The sequence below is a fragment of the Filicampus tigris genome, chromosome 7 (assembly GCF_054856515.1).
Source record: "Filicampus tigris isolate MCC_2025a chromosome 7, RoL_Ftig_1.0, whole genome shotgun sequence".
NCBI classification, from domain to species: Eukaryota; Metazoa; Chordata; class Actinopteri; order Syngnathiformes; family Syngnathidae; genus Filicampus; species Filicampus tigris.
The window spans coordinates 6,669,126-6,691,056 of record NC_141223.1 but is presented as its reverse complement, the minus strand read 5'-3'; the positions used below and the strand labels follow the sequence as shown (position 1 = coordinate 6,691,056).

General features: G+C 40.2%; 1 protein-coding gene across 3 annotated transcripts in view; it reads left to right on the top strand.

Moving 5' to 3' along the window:
* Window positions 1–21,931, top strand: part of igsf11 (immunoglobulin superfamily member 11) — an 82,943-nt gene that overhangs the window by 47,197 nt on the left and 13,815 nt on the right. For 2 of the 3 annotated variants that reach the window (XM_086036729.1, XM_086036728.1), the window contains one exon: window positions 18,350–18,513. In XM_086036729.1, the coding sequence (XP_085892855.1) occupies window positions 18,350–18,513 (164 nt within the window). Of the gene's footprint in view, window positions 1–11,878; window positions 11,979–18,349; window positions 18,514–21,931 lie in introns of those variants that run through there. The other variant, XM_086036730.1, reaches the window with a different exon arrangement.

Here is a 21,931-nt window from a genome sequence, read left to right as displayed (position 1 = left end):
CACCGTCTGTTTGTCAGTATTATTACTATCCACACAAATGTCCACTTTATGGTTTATGTTTCAAGTGGGATCCAGTTAAAGTCAAATATCAACACTGTTACGCTTCACAACTTTCACAACCTGCGTTCGATTGGTTGCCATGACAAGAGAAATTTACAATCTTTGTTTGAGTCAAATATTTGCATATGGAAACGTTATGGTCATGGTTTTCTGTGAAATCTTGGTGAAAAGACTTATTTTGAGAATAGTATGTAAACATTTACTTTCAGTTTGGGTCACATCTGCCGGATGGTGCGAGAGAGTCAGACAGACAGATAGAGAGAGAGAGCGAGAGAGAGAGAGAGAGATCGAGAGTGTAATGTCGTGATGGACTTCTTTGATTTATACTGGTTTACAAGGTACACGGTATGTTACATTTTGCTTATTTATTGAATGTTTGAGTCAAATAAATGATTGGAAATATTGATTGTGATTTGTAAATACTATGGAATATCTTTATTTTACTTTTCACGGTAGGAGTCGTGGTTCTTTACCGGAGTAGTTATGCGAATGCGCTTGACATAATAAGTAGTTGAAGAAGTGGTCTGTCAGTCCTGAAATAGCGGTGACGAACTGTAATTTGACAGAAGCGTGGTCAAAATAACGATGACGGACTGGCTGGCAGTCTTTTAAACGAACTGTAATTGAGCAATTGAGTGACGGAGTGATGGACTGACGTGACAGTTTTAGTTCGGCTTGATATAATGACAGACCGACAATGACGGACGGGTGGCCCGGTCGTTGGCAAATGACGAATGACGGAGCAGCAAAATTTACGGACGCACCCACCGCTGGTCATGTACGGAAGAAATATTTGTCTGGAGCCCCAAATAGGAAAGTGGCTCAACTTCCTTCCAGGTCAGCCAGTCAGTCCTGTAGAATACCCAAGTATATATATGTTTGCATTATGTATGGTTTGCTTGTGAAAAGGCATGTAGGGTGTTCTTCAGAGATTTGTAAACAGGCTTGTCTGTGAAACAGACAAAAATAAAAACCCAATGACATCTCTCACTGAAATGGAATCTGTTATAGTTATTGAGGGAAATCCTCTGGAGGTTTTCAGAGAAAGTGCTGAAAGCTGCCCGGACCATTTTTGTCTCAGATGCAGCACAAACTGAAGAAAACCGTCGTTGCAAAAAGCATGTTGATGTTTGCTCAGTGCTCATACTTGCCAAAGATGCGCTTTCCTTGCAATGTAAGAGAAAGTGTCAACTTATGTTAGCTTTTACGAAACAAAATTCATGTAACACATAATCAAATGAATACAATGCGAATGACTTACCACAACTACTTAGAACGACTATTGCACTTTTCATGTCTGACTACTTATGCTCTCAAAAATGCTGACTGTGTTGTTATTGTAAAGCTGATAAATATGTAATGCAGTGCATCGTGTAGAATTAGAGTTTTGTTTTCATGTAAATGAGATTTAACATAGAATATGAACTGAACAGCATTTTCGGTTAGCTGTAATCCAAACTCGTGTCTTTGGTTGCTTTAACATATCAATTGATGCCCCTTCAATAATTCAAAACCATGAAACAGTGCTTCAAGTTAATTCTGTCTCTGAATTGCTCACTCGTGAACGCTCAACATTTCTGTTCGTTAATTTCAATTATGTACAATGTCGGGGTCACAAAAGGTTCACAGAGAGCTAGGTGCTATACGGTCTGGTGAAAAGCTTTTGCAGTCGAATCCACGCGCGCTTGCTCGGGCGTCAGTCGTGAGAGGACGCATTTGTTGCTCGCTCTTCTGTCGAAGTTTGAATGCCCACTGAACTTTCAATTACACACCTCCTTAACTACACAATGCATGCGGATTAAAGCTCATTCACATATGTGCGCCATTACGCTGTAATCTAAATCTGTGTGTGAAACACTGGCCGGAGCGTGTGTGTGTTTGTGTGTGCGTATTGTCCCACATGGCCCAGGTGGCATGAGGAGGCATCGCTTCCAGCTTCCGGCGTGAACACACAAGCAAACTCCGGCGGTTGACTGCACGTTTCTGCCGATGATTAGATTACGTAAGAAAACACTGCACAGCTCTAATAGTTGGTAAACCCAGATTACGCAGGATTATCATCCCTTTTGCTCCGCCTCTGTTGTGTCCATGTGTGTTTGTTTGTGTGTGTGTCGGCCAGAGTGCATGATAGAGGATGAAATGGAAAGAGGCTGCGGGAAAGGAGTGACGTTTGTGTATACGTGTGTGTGTGTGTGTGTGTGTCGGGTGGGTGGTTGAATGATGCCGCAAACACTACAGCCAGATGGGACAGAACCCCTAAGCAGCTTAGAGTCACAGTAATCATGCAGGCTAAGTTGCCATCAATGGTGCATGTGCATATCTGTGTGTTGCATGCATCTAAATGTGCTTTTGTGCGTGTTTGTAGTTTCCCGTACATTAGAACGGCGCGCACACAAACGCATGTAACAGAAAATGTGAGGAAGAGCAGAGTGAATAAAATATGGCTTGAACATCCTCATGCAATCAAGACCTCGGAAGAGATCGCGAAGCTGCAACACGTCGAGCAGGTCAAAAAGGTTGCCGTTGTTCAGCCACTGCCGTCCCGCTCAAACAATGCTGAGGTAAATGACACGGCGTGTGTCACGCCCCGTGGAATATCACCCTCAGGGAATCCCGAATCAATACAATTCACTCGATCGCAATTGGTTTCAAATTTCTGTAGGCCACTGAGTCGAAAGGTTGGAAAAATGTGATGCCCAACGTATTACCATTTTAAGAAGTAATGGGGGAGCCTTCAAATAGGCATGAAATACACTTCAAAGCATTTTTATTGTGTGTACGTGTGTGAGGGAGAGACGCTTACTACAAACTAGAAGGGGGAAAAAAATGGAATGCCAAAACTGTAAAAGCCATGAGAGACTCTTGCATGAATGCATTTACCTACATGAATATTCAACCATTGTGCCGCAGCACAAAGGGAAGTAATCACTGATTTATTTATTTGTGTTTTTAACATGCTACGCAATTATACCGCCACAGGCTAACTTTCTGTTCCCCCCCCCCCCCCCCCCCCCACCCCGCTCGTTCGTTAGCTGTGCGGCATTGATCGGCACTGGTTGATTCTCACTCCCTAATATTGATTTGGAAGATTCAATCGGGATGATTGTTCTGGTGGAAGCATAACGGTGATCAATGAATGACTGCAAAATGAGATGCTCACTAACGTGTCATTCGGAAAACATCTCTGTGCCAAATATTAGGAGTTTATTGCTGAAACTCAGACGCTCCCAAACTCCCACTTAACCCAAATTTACTTTCACCGTGCCACAAACTTTTCGCTCGCCTCATTTCTTCCCATCTCCAGAGGAGACGGCGGTGACTGCTCGCCAAACTCTCCGCTCATTTAACATGCAGATTCTCTTTTGATGGGATTCATTTCAATGTAAATGGCGCAGTGATGGTTGGAAATGCTTTCGTTGGCCAAAGCAGCAACAATTTCTCAAAAGAAAAAAATACTACCGTCCTAGCTTTGAAGTCGTAGGCGGTCCTGCAGGGAGAAGGAGGGGGGGATAACAACAAGCCACCAAAGTCATTAGCAGTTGTAGCTACTAAGGTCATGAAATGACGTGGTCACTCGTTGAGGAGATCAATATGTGGTTTGATTCTTATTGAGTCATTTTAAACGTCCACTAATGAGTCATTTGTCTAAGGTGGCATTTATAGAGGGGGGGACAAACATCTGAATAGAGGATGCCAATCTAAGAAAGCTGAAACACTGAACGTGGAACAACAAATATTCTTTAGGGATTAGTGTTGTGGATAAGAGAGGGCTCAGGCTCAATTCTACGTAATACTTACGCATTATTCTTTCTTTTCAGTGCAAATTATGAAGCCACACCGGGTCAAAAATAGGTCAATTTGATCCAACTTTCTGGGTTGATTTTGCAGAAAACAACCCCAAAAATGGGTAGTTTTGTACAAAACAACTCCAAAAATTGGGCTGTTTTGTTCAAAACAACACAAGAATGTGGGTCAAATTGACCCAATTAGTTGATCGGTCAATTTTTGACCCCAAATCGTGTTATTTTTAACCCAACTGTTGTTGGAGTGCATCTGCGTTAGAACCACATTCATTTTTAATGAAAGGATGGCAGCAGAGGTCAAATCATTATTACATTTGATTTTGTTTGAAAACTTTCAGGGATTATTGGTCCATGGCTTTACTATATCAATCCGATCCACGGATCTCAGATTGCTTCCCCCCTTGCATTACGTAGGTCAAAGGTCAGATCACAGGGCTCATGTTCTTAGTGGAGCTCCATTATTCTTCTTTAAAACTTGGAGATTACTTGAATAAAAAGTTCAAACAACACTGATTCGAAAGAAAAGACAATATTACCTCTCTACTTGAGGTGAAGGAAATCTTTTTCAAATGATTGTCTCGGCACACGGCACTCGTGCATCTTAAACAGCATATCAACATATCACTTTGCAAGAAATGAGCATTGTCATCTGTATCCTTTATTTACTTTCTCAAGTTAGATATCGATTGATATCGATTTGTTCTTGATTGCGTCACACAATTCTGTCCAAAATGTTGGTGATGACATAATTGCTGTTATTGTTCAAACTATCCTGATTGCTGCTTTAGTCTGCATGTTTGCAAAGAGGTTTGATTTTTCTTTTTTTTTTTTTTTTGTAAATTAATTTGGTACGCCTGAGTTAATTTCAGGTGCTCAGAAGAATGGTGAATAATGACATCATTGCCTTTTTTGCAAAACGTTCTCATTTATTATTTTCAGCATACATGAGAAACAAGTAAAACACACAATTTGATTCATCAACAATTTTGTGGGTTGACATAAATTTGAGAACAAGACTAGCAAGCAATGCACTGTAAATGGCGAATCGTGTAACGACGATTAAACCAAAAAATAAACATTACAAAACATATTCTAGTGAAAGCTACGTTCACTTTAAAAATGCTGCGTAATAGCACGAGGACATTGAGAGATAATGAGTCGGCAGGAGATCAATAAATATATTCTCAGTCAATGTTAGACCCATTTAGAGTCACATAGATCCACAATTTATATTTGCCCACATTTGCCCTTGACCTCTTATCCAGTAATCATTGTGTTTTTATTAGACAGCTCCGGCTTCCTTCACATTCAGGGGTTGAAAGTCACACTGACGATTCCACGTGCTATGAGCTAGCATTGATTTCCTGGAGTTACCCAATGAGAGCCATCTGCCTTTTTGCGCCAAATGGCATACGTCACCCGAAATTGAGACCTGACTTTTCCCTCTTTTATTCTATTATTTTTCTCGTTGTCTCCCTGATTTGACAGCCGTCATCTCCATTTCGAAGGCCATCTCTCTTTGTGTTTATTTGACACAATGTCGCCCAGATGCTTTATGTGTCCTGTACCCTTTGACTTTGCTTCCGCCGATTTATTTGGAGAGTTTTTGGGGAATGTTTTGCATTCACTTTTCCCTCTTTGAAACAGGAATAGACTGATGAAGTGTGTGATTGCCTCCACTAATCATGTGATGAATGCATTCTTTCTGTGTGTAGCCCTCAGCCGTGAATAGCTCAGCTGATTAGTGAGGGGTGTGTTTCTCGGTTTGCGTGCGTACTTGTAGTAAGATGTGACAATAGAGTGACGTGCGCACATTCCCCGCGAGACGCTCAGCAGTGATGAGCTATCTGGTTTGTTGTTGAAGTACTTCTGTATTTTGTGTTTGATGTCAACATGTTGAGCCTTCAGCATTATAAAACCTCTTCGATGGATGCTAAGCTCCATTAATAATACCGTGGTCTTTCTGCCCAGCTCAAATGGATTTTCCATCCCAGAGAGTCTATAGCACATGAGTTGAGGAGCGACAAAGCTGGAGAGCGTGCATGTCGATCATAGGGGGATCATGATAGGTTCCATATTTACACACGGACGGAATGGACATTGAGATTCAGAACGTACAGTATGGTTTTAAGATTGATGAGTAGTTGAGATCCAGCCGGAACATCCTCATTACCTACAATTTGCAGAAAGCACTACAAAATATATATGATATTGATATTGCATCGAGAGCAAGCAATTTTCAACGGTTTGGATTGATCAATAATTTGTAAAGATAACAGACCTGTGTGGTTCCTAACCAGGATTGATTTGTGAACAAAATGACCAAATTTGGACATAGGAAGGTTTCCTCCTGGCAGTAGTGATACTTTCATGCAGATATTCACCTGTTCTGCCATCTTTTAATGTAATAAAACAATTCAACACATTTTAAGTCTTTATTATTAATATAAAACTTAATACATTGGCGAAAAACAAACAAATCAATAATTGTATTTTGATTTGCATGTCGCGCCCGCCCCAATTTTTTTAAAGAACAAAAAAAAAAAAAAACGAATATTTTTTTTAAATATTTGTATGAGAAAATCATGTTTATCATAAAAACAACAACAAAAACAATACCATTAGTAATAATACATTTTATTCACATTGTTTACAATAAAATATGCCAAGTAAGTATGCGGCTTATCGGTCAACAAAGCAAGTCTAATCATTTTGCTTATTTCTTGACGCGGGTTTCTATACTGACATTTACGCATGAAACTAGACAAACTGGTCCCCAGACTCAGCTCAGAGCTCAGAGCGGTCTCAGGGGACTCGCACACGCACACGCACCCAGACAATCAATGGGCTTGTGTTTGTCGAGCAACATACTCCCACACACAAGCGCACACCCCCACCATCCACACCATCGAGTCGCTGGCCAGTCCCTGGACAGTTGATACACCGAAGGTATCGATTGATCCATATTAACGTGGTGTCCATGAAAACCCTCAGGCAGCAGCGGGGAAAAAAAGAAGGCAGGAGACGAGAATGAAGAGGAGGATGTGAAGTGTAGTTTAATAAGGAACCAACTGTAGAGGTCGTGAGAGGAGAGAAGAAAAGGAAGAAACCATGCGCAGTGCCTCTGATGATACTCCAGCTCTGAATTTCCGTATATGCTAACAAGCAAAATGAGTTGCTTGGTGCCAGACTTGTTGAGCTCGTGTGTGATTATGCAGATTAAAACTGTCGTGTGACGGCATTTTAGAAGCATAAAAATAGCTGTTGGAAGGACATCGATTTTCTTGTCCTACATTCTTCTCAATGTATACATGTCATTCATAAATTCTCGTGCTATGAATAGTTTTGTAGTATATTGTGGCAGAGTACTGATATTTTATGGGGGGGCTACTATATTCTGCAACATCCGTTTGTTTGCAGAATATAGTAGCCCCCCCCCATAAAAAAAAAAATCCAGGCAACCTCTGCCTTTTGTTTAACAACATAAAAAGTGACCTATGGTTCAGTGCAGCAGAAATGAGGCCCGGTAATGATCATGTGTTGATACTGAGTGGTAGAAGTTGAGATGTTAACACATATCCTTGTCTAAGTAAGGTAGGGCTACTCACTCAAATTATTCCAAGCGACAGAAAGATTCCCACGTCACGGTGGGCTCGTCGCTCACTCGAGAAGAGGCGGGAGGAATCGGGTTAGATCAAACTTATTTTTTTAAGGCAAAAGATTGGGCGGTACTGTACTTTTGTTGAGAGAATATTACATTTCTACCTAGTATGGTTTTAACACTTCTCCAGCTGGTTAAAAAGTACATACAGTAAATAAGAACAATTTATATAGATATATATGTATCATTTGATGTATTGTACATTTCTTTACTTAATATATTTTTATTTTATTTTTATTTATTTTTTTGTTTTGTTTTTTGTGAGTTGGGTGACATGGTAAACCTCACAGCAGTTGACTATAATTGATTGTCACTGTATATGTTATAATTGAAAAAGTCGATAAATAAACATGGCAAAAAAAAAAAAAAAAAAGGACATACAGTAAATAAAATCTTTAAACCTCTAAAATTTTGGGACTAGAGACGGTTAACACTGCGGTTTTGGAAGGGCATCACCCTGGGCATGTGTGTGATGTAGCTCTACTCGTGTTGCTGCTGCTGCTGCTGCTGCAAAAAAAGTAATTTAGCACTTAACCTTTCTTGGATTTCTAATTGAAACCACGTTGGCCTAATTCCTGTGACAAGAGCAATAATCTTACATTTGTATGCAAAGGAAAGGTACAGTATGTCTTCACCGTTTGCTGTCAATAGGCTTTACACACTTCCACCACTGCATGACTCTCCCAAAATGATCTCTTTTGTTTTGTTACACTGGGGCACGCTCTCATCCAGGTAAAAATGCAGCAGCTGAGCTTTTATGTAATAAGTGGCCCGACCTCTGTGCGATGCGGAGAGGAAAAGTGCTGTTGTGTCGGGGTGTTTAAAACATGAGTCTCTTTGCAGGGGAGGTGCCTCTTTCTTCTAATGGGCAGCACGTGTGACTCCTCGCTCGTCAGCTGTTAGCCTCTTTTTGCCTTCCTTCCCTCGCGCCTCTCACACGGCACACACGCACATTCATTTCCTGTTTTCATTGTAAACTCTCTCTTTTGTGGAAGGGAAGGAGGAGGCGTGTTTGCCAGCCATATGGCAGTGCCAGAGGCGTCCGGAGCAGATGTGCTTGGCATTGGGGCTCTGCTCCATCAAGCGCATGCCGACACACAGACACACACACACCCCAATACACGTACACACACACACACAACATGTACAAACACTAAATGACCACCAAAATAGAAACTTGCAACTACTTGTAATCAAGTGCCATCCCACTGAAACATTCAACAGAGTAGATTAAGATTGTTCAAATGGTGATTTATGAAAACATTGTCCCAACATATGACTGCAGCTGATTAGTGAATAAGTCCTCAGTTTGCCCCTTAATTTTTTTTTTTTGCAGCCTGGGGAAAAAGCCGAGATTGCCTTTGGAGGACTGAGTCAGCGTTTATGCATTGTTTTTTTTTTTTTCACGTATTATTTTTGCTGAATAGTATAAGAATGACGGAGGTTTCTACAGTACAGTATTTGTCTTTCATTCCTTCTGAATGAAACAGAATGCAAATTTGACAAGAGTGCAGAATGATAAGGCCACCCCGTTCCCAGTGTTTGCTGAGACAGCGTTTGACCTCCGCCAAACACCGCAAAGCAGAATTAGTCAGAAAGCATCACCAGGTTGGTCAAAACTTCAAATTCCTGGCTTCAAAGCAATCGAGCAAAGGACACGGGACCTTAGATAAGCACTTTTCATATTTATTTCTTGAGCATACATTTCAAGTGAAATGCAGCTGTGCCGATTTTGTAGCTACTGTATATATATATATATATATATATATATATATATATATATATATATATATATATATATATATATATATATATATATATATACGTCACATACCACGGTGTGCACCTTGCATTTCAATCTGAAATGCTCCCACAATCTTCCTGCGGCGTCAACCGTTCTGACGTAAGCACGTTGTGTCACTTATACGTCCGCTCGCGACTTCGCTTTTCAATGTGCCTATATGAGGAGAAATACGTGAATTTTGACAAACACATTTCAATGCGAACTTGCTTATTTCAAGCTTTTGGACCGTGAAGACCAATCACAGTTCACCCATATTTCCAATGCATTATTAAGCATGAGTAATGGATTACAAAACAAAATGTCATGTGAAAAGATGAATGATGCTTTGGATGTAGTGGGAGAGACAACAAACACAGGTGGATTTTTTTTAATGGGATTAAAATGGCTTTTGCAGGTCATCAATTTTGTGTTCTTGTTCTTCTCCAACTAATAACATACATCACTTGGCTGGTCATCTGTCATGATCGAGTCAGCATTGAGCAGCTGTCCGCAGGGAGCTTGAAAACTTTTGTGTCACCATGGCCAAAAAAGTTTGGTTAAAAAAAAAAAAAAAAAAAAAAAAAAAAAAATGTGTGTGTGTGAATGTTCAGTGTGACAGCTGGTAAAGGGAAGCCACTGACTTCTCAGTCATTTTAAATATATTTTGACAAGAGAGATCATGCATACAATGACTACATGTTATTAGTCTTCTGGAAGGGATGTCAGATGGTCGGCCCAAAAGAGAAAAGCAGTCTAGATTGAGAAACAGATGCACAAAAAGAAACCACTAGAAGGTCACTGCCTATGGATGTCAGACATACTGAAATGAAATGCGCTGGCCAAGGTCTGGCTTTTTGGTCTCCTGTTATTCACACACTATTAAACATTCCTGTCTAACTGAATGGCATCCTGCTGTCTTCAGACAAGAACACAGTGCAGGCATATTGCTTCTGTCAGCACTTTGGCTTTCTGACAGTATGTGGACAGATAACTTGTTAACATGCCAGAATACAATAATCAGATTTCCCCAATTGAACAATTTTTTTTCTTTCCATTTTTGCAGTCAGCGTTACTGTTGTACCCATATTTGTGTTTCTGTGCTTATCTTGAACATTGTAAGATCCTTGGAAAAACATTAAGGGTAAAATAGAGAACGGTGCCATCAAAGGATCTCACACAGGTTTGCATTCGAGCAGGTTCAGCTGATTCATCGAGACGCCTACGCGGCCCGTCACCTCTAGAGAAGCCCCTCAGCTCAGCTGCCGTTTGCTGGGGACTTTGTGTGGCACACGCGCAAGCCTGAGCTCAACTGAACTGAGAAAAGGAGCAAATCAATTCACAAAGTGATTCCATTCAGTACGACACAACACTACTCAAGTCTTGTCTATTGCATCCCCGCCCCCCAAAAAAGAAAATGCAAAATGCTTGGTACTCAAATCGGCAGCGATACATTTGAATCTGGTGTGCTTTTTCTATTTTCAGTGCGCATATCGTCGATGTCATGTGAAAAAACTTTTTTTTTTGCGTTTTTCCTGTTTTTTACATGAATGGTGTTTCCGCGTTACAGACATCGCATTAATGTGAAAATTAAAAAGTTTCCAAAATTGGAGAAAAGTGTTTTTCACAGGAAAGCGACGATATGTACCAGCACATCCTTAATAAATGTGCACCCGTGCTTACATACTCTACTGTATATACACTTATATTTCAAGATAAATTTGGGATGTTAAATTGCTGTGACCTTTCACCTTGAGTTTGAGGAGTTAGGCTGTCAGGCACTTTAAATCATATGGTGAGTTATTTGTTCGCTCAAGAAAGACAAAAAAATTCAAATTCCTCCCTGGTGAACACCATTTTCAGGCAGGTAAACAAACACAAATCGATTTCTTTTTTCTTTGGAAATATAAAATGAAAAGCAAGTGGAGTTTCAGCTGAGTTTTTTCCCCCAAAAATGCATTCAACTAACAACGTGGAGATCACAAAACGCCAGCAAGCACTATGGACTGTAACAAGCCTGGATTCAGAACAGTTATTGGACACGTTCATTTTATGTGAAGTGCAGGCACTGCAAGCCTCAGGCCTACGATCAGAGGCGACTGTTATTTCAGTCCCATGTGAAATCAGGCAATCACAGCAGTGAGGCTGTGAAGCTAATGTAACAAAAAGCGTTGCTTTCAGCAAAAAATTATTTCAACGACCTGTGAGAAAACAACCACCACCCGGCCTCATGTTCAGTTGTTCGAGAAGAAAGAAACAACTTCCTGTTGGATGGAATCATCTGCTGAGGACCTGCTGATTCTCAGGGCTAGGTTTTTGCCTGTCTTTGGGGCGGGTTGCATTTCAAATCATTGTTTTCATTAGATTTGAGAAAATTACAATAAAGGACATTCGTGTAGACAAACTCAAGAGTGCTGAAATACAATCAATACAGACCTACAAGACAATTAGTACAGGGCGGTGCAGACAAGATTACCCTAGGCTAACTGATGGTCCCAGGAATAGGCACACCAGCATTATCTGCCTTCTCTGGCTCGAGGCTTAGACTGCATTTAGGTTAACCTGTTCGTGCAGACAGCGGAGAGAGTGTCGGGATTTGTCCTTAACCTGCAGACAGGAGAGAAACTACAGTGGTTAAGGACAATGAGCCCGCACACCCACAACACAGCATGAGGTATGTTCAGAACAGTGAACCGATCCCAGCTGGACTGTTGGAATTGTCTTAGTTGTCTTGACTTCCCATGAGAGACTCAAAGAGTTGAACCTCTAACAAAAAACACGGCACGGCAACCTTTGGCCTTTCGGTGACCTAACTGAATAGAATAGAAACAAGGGTGAGTTTACCCGTATGACTGTGGTGTATCGTTCAACTGTTGTATTTCACAGGAAAAGAATCGTATCCAAGGATCAAAGAAAGCTATTAGAACAGCCTTTGCATCGAAATATACTTTTTATTTTTTTTCCAAATTAATTCCAAGATTTTACTCAAGTGAATATCGGTTCCAAGCTTTGTAAAAAAACGTACTTGAAAAATACGATTAATCATGATCAATTATGGAAACTTTTGCGATTAATTAGTTTAAAAGATTTAATCGCTTGACAGCACTAGTAAAAATGTATGTATGTATGTGTTAGGGTTGCACAATATATCAAAAAAATATATTGATATATTATTGGCTTATGCAATATGTATATTGCAAAGCCATGCAATAATTTTTTATGGAATTGTATGCTTTTATCAGAATCTGACCAGTCAGATGCAGACTTAAATACGCATCACCACCCAATAGTTGGACATTGTCTAGGAGCATTCCAATTAATTAGCTAAGAACACATTGAGATGGCTAATTTTGCTACATGGAAAAAAAGTAATCAAATTGTCATTTCTTTAGGTGCACGTTCAATATCTCAGTAATATCAATATCACGATAGTCATCCTCCATATGGCATGTTTTTCCAATATCGTGCAGCCCTAGTATGTAGCCTATGTATGTGTCATAGGTACAATTGCTTGATGAGTGCAGTATTTTTATGAGTACTTAAAACCTTTGACAATCCATTGTAAATGACAAATGGTAATGATGTGAAGCTGTGGGTTCACAACATCAAACTACAACCACACTAACAAAATACACATCTGACGGTGTCAGTCACATTTGAACATGATTATTTGGCTGTTATCATACCGCAAGTTTACTGAAGCTTGCGGTTAATTTATCAGGACAGTATTACATTTTACAAACAATCTCTTTGTCTGTGCCTTCATCTTTTGTTCAAGATGTATCTGGAAACCAAATTTCCAAGACTAGATAGCTGTTTTGGGCTTCATTGGGAGAAGCAGTGCCATGTCACCCAGTAAAAATGGACTTCAGGATTACAGCTGCCAAAGACCAAAATTGAGCCTGTTGCCAATCATGTCATCTTACTGGCAGATCAGTATGCTTGCCAGGAAATTAGATTTATATGCAGACATTGTGACTGGTTTGCCAAACATGCAGTTTGCCAGGAAATGGAATTACTCCACACAGAGGCGTCGTATGAGGTAGTTGGTTGGAGTCTTTTGGGAGAATTCAGGTCTTGTTTCTCAGATGTCATTTTTTTGTAAACCGGCATGTTGTTTTTTGATGTTGTTTGTAATCGGAGTAAGCACATGAACTGTGTTTAGACCAGGGCTGGCTATTTGTGATTAGTGTACACCACCGAAGAAGGTACTTTATGCTTTTTTGGACATTGTGTCTAAGTACGTGCGCATGCGTGCATGTGTATGCGTTGTGTGTGTTTGTTAGTTAAGTTCGGGTATGCATGTGCTCAGCCATCTGTTCACTGCTTTATCAGTAGTCTTCCAGTGCCCGGGCTTATCTGTGCACAACGGTAGTGCTGGCCTACTTTAACCTTCTGCTCACTCACTTTACCCAGTCGAGCAGAATAGTTGAATGTTAATCACTGGTCGTCAAGCTTTCGTTCATAGTAGTAGAAGTACCGTAGTAACTAATACTGTGGGAAATTATCAATTGCATTCTTGATTTGTCTCACCAAACAGTGTGCGCACTGTTTTGCAAAATTGGCAAGTTTTTTGACAGAGGGGGTTGTTCGTGCATACCAAATCAATCGGAAGTGGTCAGCTGTGCCTCGCCTAAACAGGCCGTCACAAGTCACGAGGAGCAACTCTGAATTAGCTAATTCTCATGTGATGTTGTGTGACCAAACACCACAATTCGTAAAAGACTGCTATCAAAGATACACATTAAATATTCTTCATGCTATGCACTGATCAGTTATTTGTGTGAAATGTTTTTGTCAGTGTGGTGGGGTCATTTAACTAATTTGCATAGTGATACTTCAGGAGTTCAAACCTTGAGGTGTCTCACAACTTAAATGACCACACTAAGCTTATTCGTGTTTGCTCGGTAAGTTGAAAGTATTTTGCGGTACGCTATGGGAGGCTGACGTATGAAGGCTAGTCAAGTGAGTCCTTTTAGGTGGTTGTCTATGTGGCTAATAGGTCAACTAGGATGGGCGGGGCAGGAGGATGAGAGGAAGGATGAGCAAGAGATTTTTAAAGCTCTGTCAATGGGCAAATGTTTGGCGGGCAGCCTGACGAGGGTGGAATGCAGCACCAGGAGCTCAGTGGAAGGCATAGAAATGGATGTAGATAGGCAAAGTCATGTGAGCAACTCATTGGCAGACACCGAGCTGACCTTTGGGTTGGGTTTGAAAAGCCGATCCTCAAATCCCTCACGCAATGAGAATACATTTCTACAGATGAAAAGGGATGTTTGTTTTTCCAAATTGTAGGTTTTAACTTTGGGACAATTCTTGCCTTTTATATAACACTTTAAAATAGTGTTCTATTTGCTGATGACACAAGTACCAAGTACCAAGCCTTGAGGGATGCCATGGAACAGGGGGACATTGTAAGCATTCCTCAACTTTACCAGTTTATTGTTGCCCTTGGCCCTTGTTGCCTTTTTTAGAACATGTTGCAGGACTGAAGTTCAAAATGAGAGAATATTTGCAACAAATAACTACATTTAAAAAAAAAAAAAAAAGAAAAAAAGAAGAATGCTCATTAGTTTGAACATTAATTATCATGTCTTTTTGGTACATTAAATTGAATATACAGTAAGTTGAAAAAATGATTTGCACATGCTTACATTCTGTTTTATTGACATTTTACACAACATCCCAACTTCGTTGGAATTTGGAATTGTAATTTCATTTCATTCAACACAACAGAATACAGTACATCACAACACCAATATTATACATGATATGCTATACAATCATTCACCCAAGTTACGTATATTTTGTTCTGAAAATGGTATAGATTACGTAAAGACTAGATGAAAAGGGAAGCGAAGTAGAATGTGACCTATTTTTCTGTCGAGTTTACTGATAAATTGTCATCAAACAGCTGGGTACACAAATATACCACCTGAGTTTCACACGGATTTCTCTGCTTGCCTGTCGTTTTGCACGATGTATTACATCACGGGCAGTGACAACGACACAAAAACAATTCACCATGAGCCACCTGGGACAGAGAGTTTTGGTTGCGTGGAGCTAGATGTGCAGAGAACTGTTAACATGTCATATACGCATTTGTCTAATGATGTTCAATGTTTTCACTCAGCATAGGAACTCAAGTGATTTGTTATTTCGGTCCAGCTATTCTGAAAGTGTGCAGATTAAACTTGAATCGGGATCGGCGTGGCCAACTGTTACCCCTCGAGCAGGAGATACATGCGTTTTTACGCTCGATCTCTCATTGCTCCCAGACTCTTTTCCTCCCCGTCCGTGGAAGTCTCACGCACACAAAGAAATGCAGTTGGAAAAAGGGTTTTTATCATGCATAAAAATGGCCAACTGTTATCTATTTTTTTTTCCATTGTACCGTAAATGTGAATATTAGCATAGCATATAGAGCACAGTATGCATTTAACAGATGTACCTTCGGTGTGTGGTTTAGTGCTTTCTCATGCATTAACCAACCGTAGTTTTGACACGTGGCTCCCGAATGAGAAACACTGAGCTTTCCAACAAATCCTCAATGTTGTTTATCCCGGCACTCCTCAAGGGCTGCTGCATTGCCTGCAGTGATGGTTTCTATTTGGCCTTCCTGGAAACCCCAGGAAGGCTCTTTTGCTCTATCTTCAACTAACTTTCAAGCAGTGAACATGAGTTCAACCAGTTGGTTTCACATACAATTATCCTTTCAAAAAAAAAAAAAAAAATCAATTTATTTCGGCATTTAATGCCCCTTCTGCTGCTCAATTTTGTATTTAACTATCATAGAGTTATACAGTGACTGGCTATTTATATGAGATAGGTATAGCTGAGAGAAAATCATTACTTTGGGGTCTGTCAGACTGTTACCATCCTGTGACAAATAATCCTGGAGACATGGAGACAACTTGTGAGACGGAAAAAAAATGCTTAGTCTGACAATCATTTATCGCCAAAATGGCCGTCATAGACGGATAGGAGGACCGGTCCGTCACATAGGCGGTATGCTCAGCCCCGGAAAAAAGTATAACACTGCAATTTTACAAACTCATCTGCACTAGAAAACAAATTTATTACTGTTAACGTCCAGCCGCACCATTCAGAGTGGACTTGTATTGTTATTCTATCTTACTTTTGTGTTTTGTTTTTTTTACTTCTGTGTGTGGGCTCTTTGGCTACCTTACTCAGAGCACAGGTTTTCTATATCCTGTGTTGTCAAATGAGCCCGACAGCTATTATGAGCTTCAGAGACTGCTGCCTGGGGGAAAGCTTTGCACGGGAAGACGCTCGTTCTTTCTTTTCTGTTTTTGTTTTAGTCATTAGTCGTTCTTGCATTCAATATGACCTAATGGCAGCTCATTACCTGTAATGAGGACATTGTTTATCGGCTTACTACATGCACATTGATTGGTACAAAGGAGTCGCAGCGGAGTTGACATTTGAGTGAAACATCTTTAAGTAAAAAGGCTTGAATAATTTATGTGATTTCCTGACTATATCAATGACAAGTGCTTTAGCCGACCTCCCTTGTGTCAAAAGTGAGTGTATAGAAGACGCTGTGTCCTTCTAGACAAAATAAAGCGTGGGAAGTTGCAGCCAGACCACGAAAGTAAAAGGCAGTACAAACAACAAAACAAACAAAAAAAAACAACCTCTCGGCATCCCATAGGTGATAGATGCAAAATGTATTTTGTGAGCTAGATAAAACAAGATCCATATTCAGTGTTTCGTGCTTGCACATTTGGCTTGGCTCCCGCATGCTACAGTAATAGCAAGATCAGCATCAGACATGATCATCATCACTAACAAAGACGATTAACAGGACATGATCAATTATCTGTAATTCTATCAGAAGCATCATCCCCCTCACAATCTTTCGATAAGATGAAGTCAATGAGGGTTTCGGACGTGGCTTGTGGGGGGAGATCTAACTTAGTTTAGGCTGTAATTTCTTTAGCCGAACTAGAAATAGGTTGTGCATGTTCATATTTGTCTTTGTGAGTCTGTTATATCCGACAGCTGTGTCCAGATGAAGAAGCCAGCTCCATAGTTCCTTGATTTTTAAGGATAGACATTTGTTTCACAAACCACAAGCTTTTGATACCCCACACTAATAGCTCAGAGCACTTATGTTAAAAACTCATTCACTACCAGACATTTTCACACCTTCTTTTACCCTAATGCTTGAAAGAAATTGAAAAAAAATATAAATCGGTTCCTGGGAGTGAATGGCTGGACTGTGAAAAGACATACATATGTCTTTGGGATTGAATGAGTTAATTTAGTTGTGGTTGCAGTGTTTTATCTCATGACACATTTCATAACGTGTGTGCGTGCGATAAAAAAAAAAAAAAAAGCTTCTTTTCGAAATCATGTTTGTTTGTCTCCAAAGACACTTGAATGCAAAGGAAAAAGAACCTTAGGCAAACATGACTGTTATCTTGTAAAATATGATACTCTCATGACAGTAAAGATGCTATTTATCAACTCATATATAACAATAAAAACAAATAATCTCCCTCCCCCTTTTCAAAATCAAAGACGATACAACCTTTTAAGTGATGCATCTGTTGGAAGTTACAATTATATTGGCTAGACCTCCAATATATGCAGAGTTCCTGTATAATGTACTTTGTAACATTTGAATTCCATATTACTGAGTGGACAAATACAATTCAGTGAGATTCTGCACAAGAGAGGTGTCAAATATTGTTTAAGATAATAATGACAAAATAGTACTGGATTGACTCTGAAATACTTAAGTTACATTCTTTCTCTAGCTCTCAGTAGTTTATGTGCAGTTCTACACGAATAGCATCAACAAAAACAAAACTATTGGTAAATCAATACCACTTTGACAGTTATTAAACCAAAGTAAGCTTTGCTTTCGTTAACAATGTTTTCGACACAGCTCTTGTGTATGACCTCAATTGATTATTCAATTATTTTCATCAAGATTATTATGCTTAATGCTGTGTCCTGCTACAGTATCCTTTTTATGTCTGAAGTCACGGATCTGTTTCTACCTCCCCCCCGCAGTGAGCGTACGCGCGCTGGATGTGATGGTGTCACAGAGCAGTATCCAGGTAGCCCGAGGCCAAGCAGCCGTCCTGCCTTGCTCCTTCACCACCAGCGCCGCTCTCAACAACCTCAACATCATCTGGATGGTGATCCCACTGTCCAATGCCAACCAGCCAGAACAGGTGCAGTCACTTACACGCACTCGCTCACCCACAGTGAAGCTGCGCTCAATGCCGTAGCCCTTCAGTCAAGAAAGAGTGAATTAAAGGAGCGATGCAGAGAACACATAGTCCTGCAGCCTGGGGAACAGTTGACGTTTTTCTAACTCACTTTCCAATGTAACCTCACCGCATATGCCTCATGTGGATGGCTGCTTTCACCTTGACATCTTGCAGTCAAAACAGGTACATGTGATTCCAATGTTGCTTTGGAACAAGGTGTGTTCAGATAGAGCCTGAAGAGCATTTCCGAAACCAGACATACATTATGTACTGCATGCACACTTTTGGTACCGACCTCATGAAATTCTTTTTAAGAACTACTGTATATGTACTATAAAAAAATGACTATTGTACGGAAAAGATACTTGAGGTGCATCATACAGAAGTGTGTCTCTAATATATATTGTAAAGCTAACTAGAGAAAGTGCTCAGTTGAACATTAGGTGTGCCAGGAGAAGCATATATGGTGAAGTCTTTTAGACTCATGCTTTAAAGGGAAGTCAACCCAAACATATTTTTTTCAAGAATATGTTCTATGCAGGCCCACTAGTTGAAACAAGGCAATATGATTAATATGAAATATGAATTAAGCAGCAAAATCCACCCGTTTTTAGCCATCTCAGTGGGTGGCCATTTTATCATTTCTGTAGACTGAAAATGACATTACAGTTGCTCAGGGCTAAGGCAGCGACCAATCACAGCTCACCTATTTTCTGAAGCTGGACAGTTGTGATGTCATTTTCAGTCGACAGAACTGACAAAATGGCCGCCCCCAGAAATGGCTAAAAACGGGGAGATTAACTCTTATTCCACAAACGTAATATTAATCAGAATGCCGTGTTTCAACTAATGGGCCTGCATGGAACATATTCTTAAAAAAAAAAAAAGCTTTAAGGTCTAAATCTTATCTCTCTTATTTGTGCAATATACACAGTTTGTGGTAAGAATGGCCACTCTTGATCTTGTTTGTGATGACATTCATCATGGTGTGCTATACTCACAAAGATGGATTTAAATGAGGTCCCATGAGTGCAATAAAACATGCCCGGAAGTAAAATAATTAGTTACACACATTAGAGCTTGACTACCATTTGCACGCAACAAATTGTCACTGAAATTCAAGTAAAAGCAAGTCTGCTGGCATGGTTCAGATGTTAGCAAAGTAGCATTTTATCCTTTCCCCCTGTACAACATTAATATATTCAGAGCGTAGTACAGCTTTCCCCTATCAGGCTTCACTGACTCCTTATGATCCAGAGATTGGCTCAGAATGAAGTAAAATCAAAGCAATCTGCAAAATTCGTATTATAAAAGAGTTGCTACTATTTAAATTGTTAAGTGAAGTTGTCACTGGTCATGTGATTTGCTACACGTGAAATAAATCTGTCGCCGTATACGTTAAATGAGCCATGTGACAAACGGAACCCACTATTTATGTAAAGTTAAAGTATTAACTATTTTATAGGCAAATTTATTCAGATAGAGAATCTCTTTCGGTGCATCTGAACGCACCTTGGGGCTATAAGTTATATAGAAGTAGTAGCTATTCTGTTTTAATAGATGTAGAGGTTGTGGGTGTGTCCTTGCTTTTAAAAAGTCTGTCAAGCAAAGTTTTTTTTTGTTTGCTCATTACACACGAACAGACTGAAACAAAAGAAACATTTGGTCTCTATTGTGTTGTGTTAGTTTAAAATCGTGCGCTTCCTGCTGTGCCTCGACTCTCCTTAGTGTGTTTATTTCTCACCTCCCCTCTCTCATTCTCCCCTTAACTTGTCCTTCTCCCTTTCAGGACTTATGTGAATCATTTGTAACTTATTTAACATGCAGCTGCTGGCCATACAAGCTCACCTGCCTCCCCTCACTTTGAACCTCCGTTGGTCGGCCGTACAAATAATATGATTATCTTCTGCACTAATTAGCTCATGCCCACGACAGGCTCCATATAGCAGCTGTTCGCTACATGCAGAAGCTCACACACATACACACCGACGCACAAACTAGCTTCAGACAGGCTGCTGGTCCAAATTGCAGCGCAGATCTGCACGCAGCCATGCATAGCATATATATTTACTGTGTTCACGCAACACACAGAGACACAAACATGGATTGTAGAGTGCTCCAGAGAATTCATCACAACCACAAACCGCATACACCGCATCACACCGTTACGGTCTCAGCGTGATGCTCGGATATGCTCAACAAATGTAGTAAACAGACAGACTTCATGCGATTCAGCTGCTGTCAACTGATACATGATGTAGATTGCCAGTGGATATTCACCGTTTCATGCGGCACCTTCGCTTTATATTACATAATGTGTACTTTAGAAGGATAAACACAGGGTAACAACCTTTTAAGTGCACACTGTCACAAACAACAGAGCCATGCAATGACGTACACAAGAAGAAACAAGCACTTTCAGTTCTTTGTGTGAATTTGCGTGGGGTGGGGGGGGGGGGGGGGGGCGACAGTGCTAGAACAAGGTCATTTTGAAGAAAGAGAATGTCATAAATGATTACAGTTGATGCTAAAAGCCATTAAGAATTACTGAACAGAACTCTGTACACTTACACACCCTCACAGCCGGCGTTAGCACTCTAAAAAGCGCTCTTGGACCACTCAGCTCGCGCTCAGTCTTCTCAAATTTGAATACCATGTTCAGATAAAAAGCGACAGTGCTTCTTATTGAGCTGTGTTACACGGGAAAAGTACGAAAAACGTCAGCTCCTCTCATAGCAAACCTGGCTAATTTGGTGTTACTTGAGAATAATAGTTTTGGTGTGTTTTCCTTGATGTTATGAGTTTTCATCCTGTCGCGTGTTTGTGTGTTTGGCAGCCGCCAGCCTATAAGGCTAACGCTACATTATATTCTATTTTAAGGATGTGGTCATGAATTCATTTGGTAAAACACTATATCAAGTGCCTCGTGAAGACTCCTGGGCCTCTTGCCCAAAGTCAGCTGGGATAGGCTATAATTTACACGTGTCTCGAATAAAGTGGAAAAAAAAAATGGACGGATAGACATGGATATGGCGAAATAGCAAACATAAACACAGATCCAAGCCTGCCCTGTTTCTGTGCCTTAGCTCTGGACTGGTCCAAAGTCTTCATGGTATCGTAGCAGGCAGTTTTTATTTTCTTATATTTGATCACCTTTTCTCCTATAGACCAACTCATGCAGTATTCAGTTGGAAATGAAGAAACATGTCAAAAGTATTCCTGTTATTCAATCAGAAAAGGTTGCCAAGGATAACGTTCCTCGATATTTCCACCACCATTTCAGGGTCTTCTTTCAGGCCAGAAGGATTATCAGAAATCTTTATTTTCATCCAGATGTTACTAGTTCATATTTAATGTTTTGTGCATGCTGTGGGCGCCT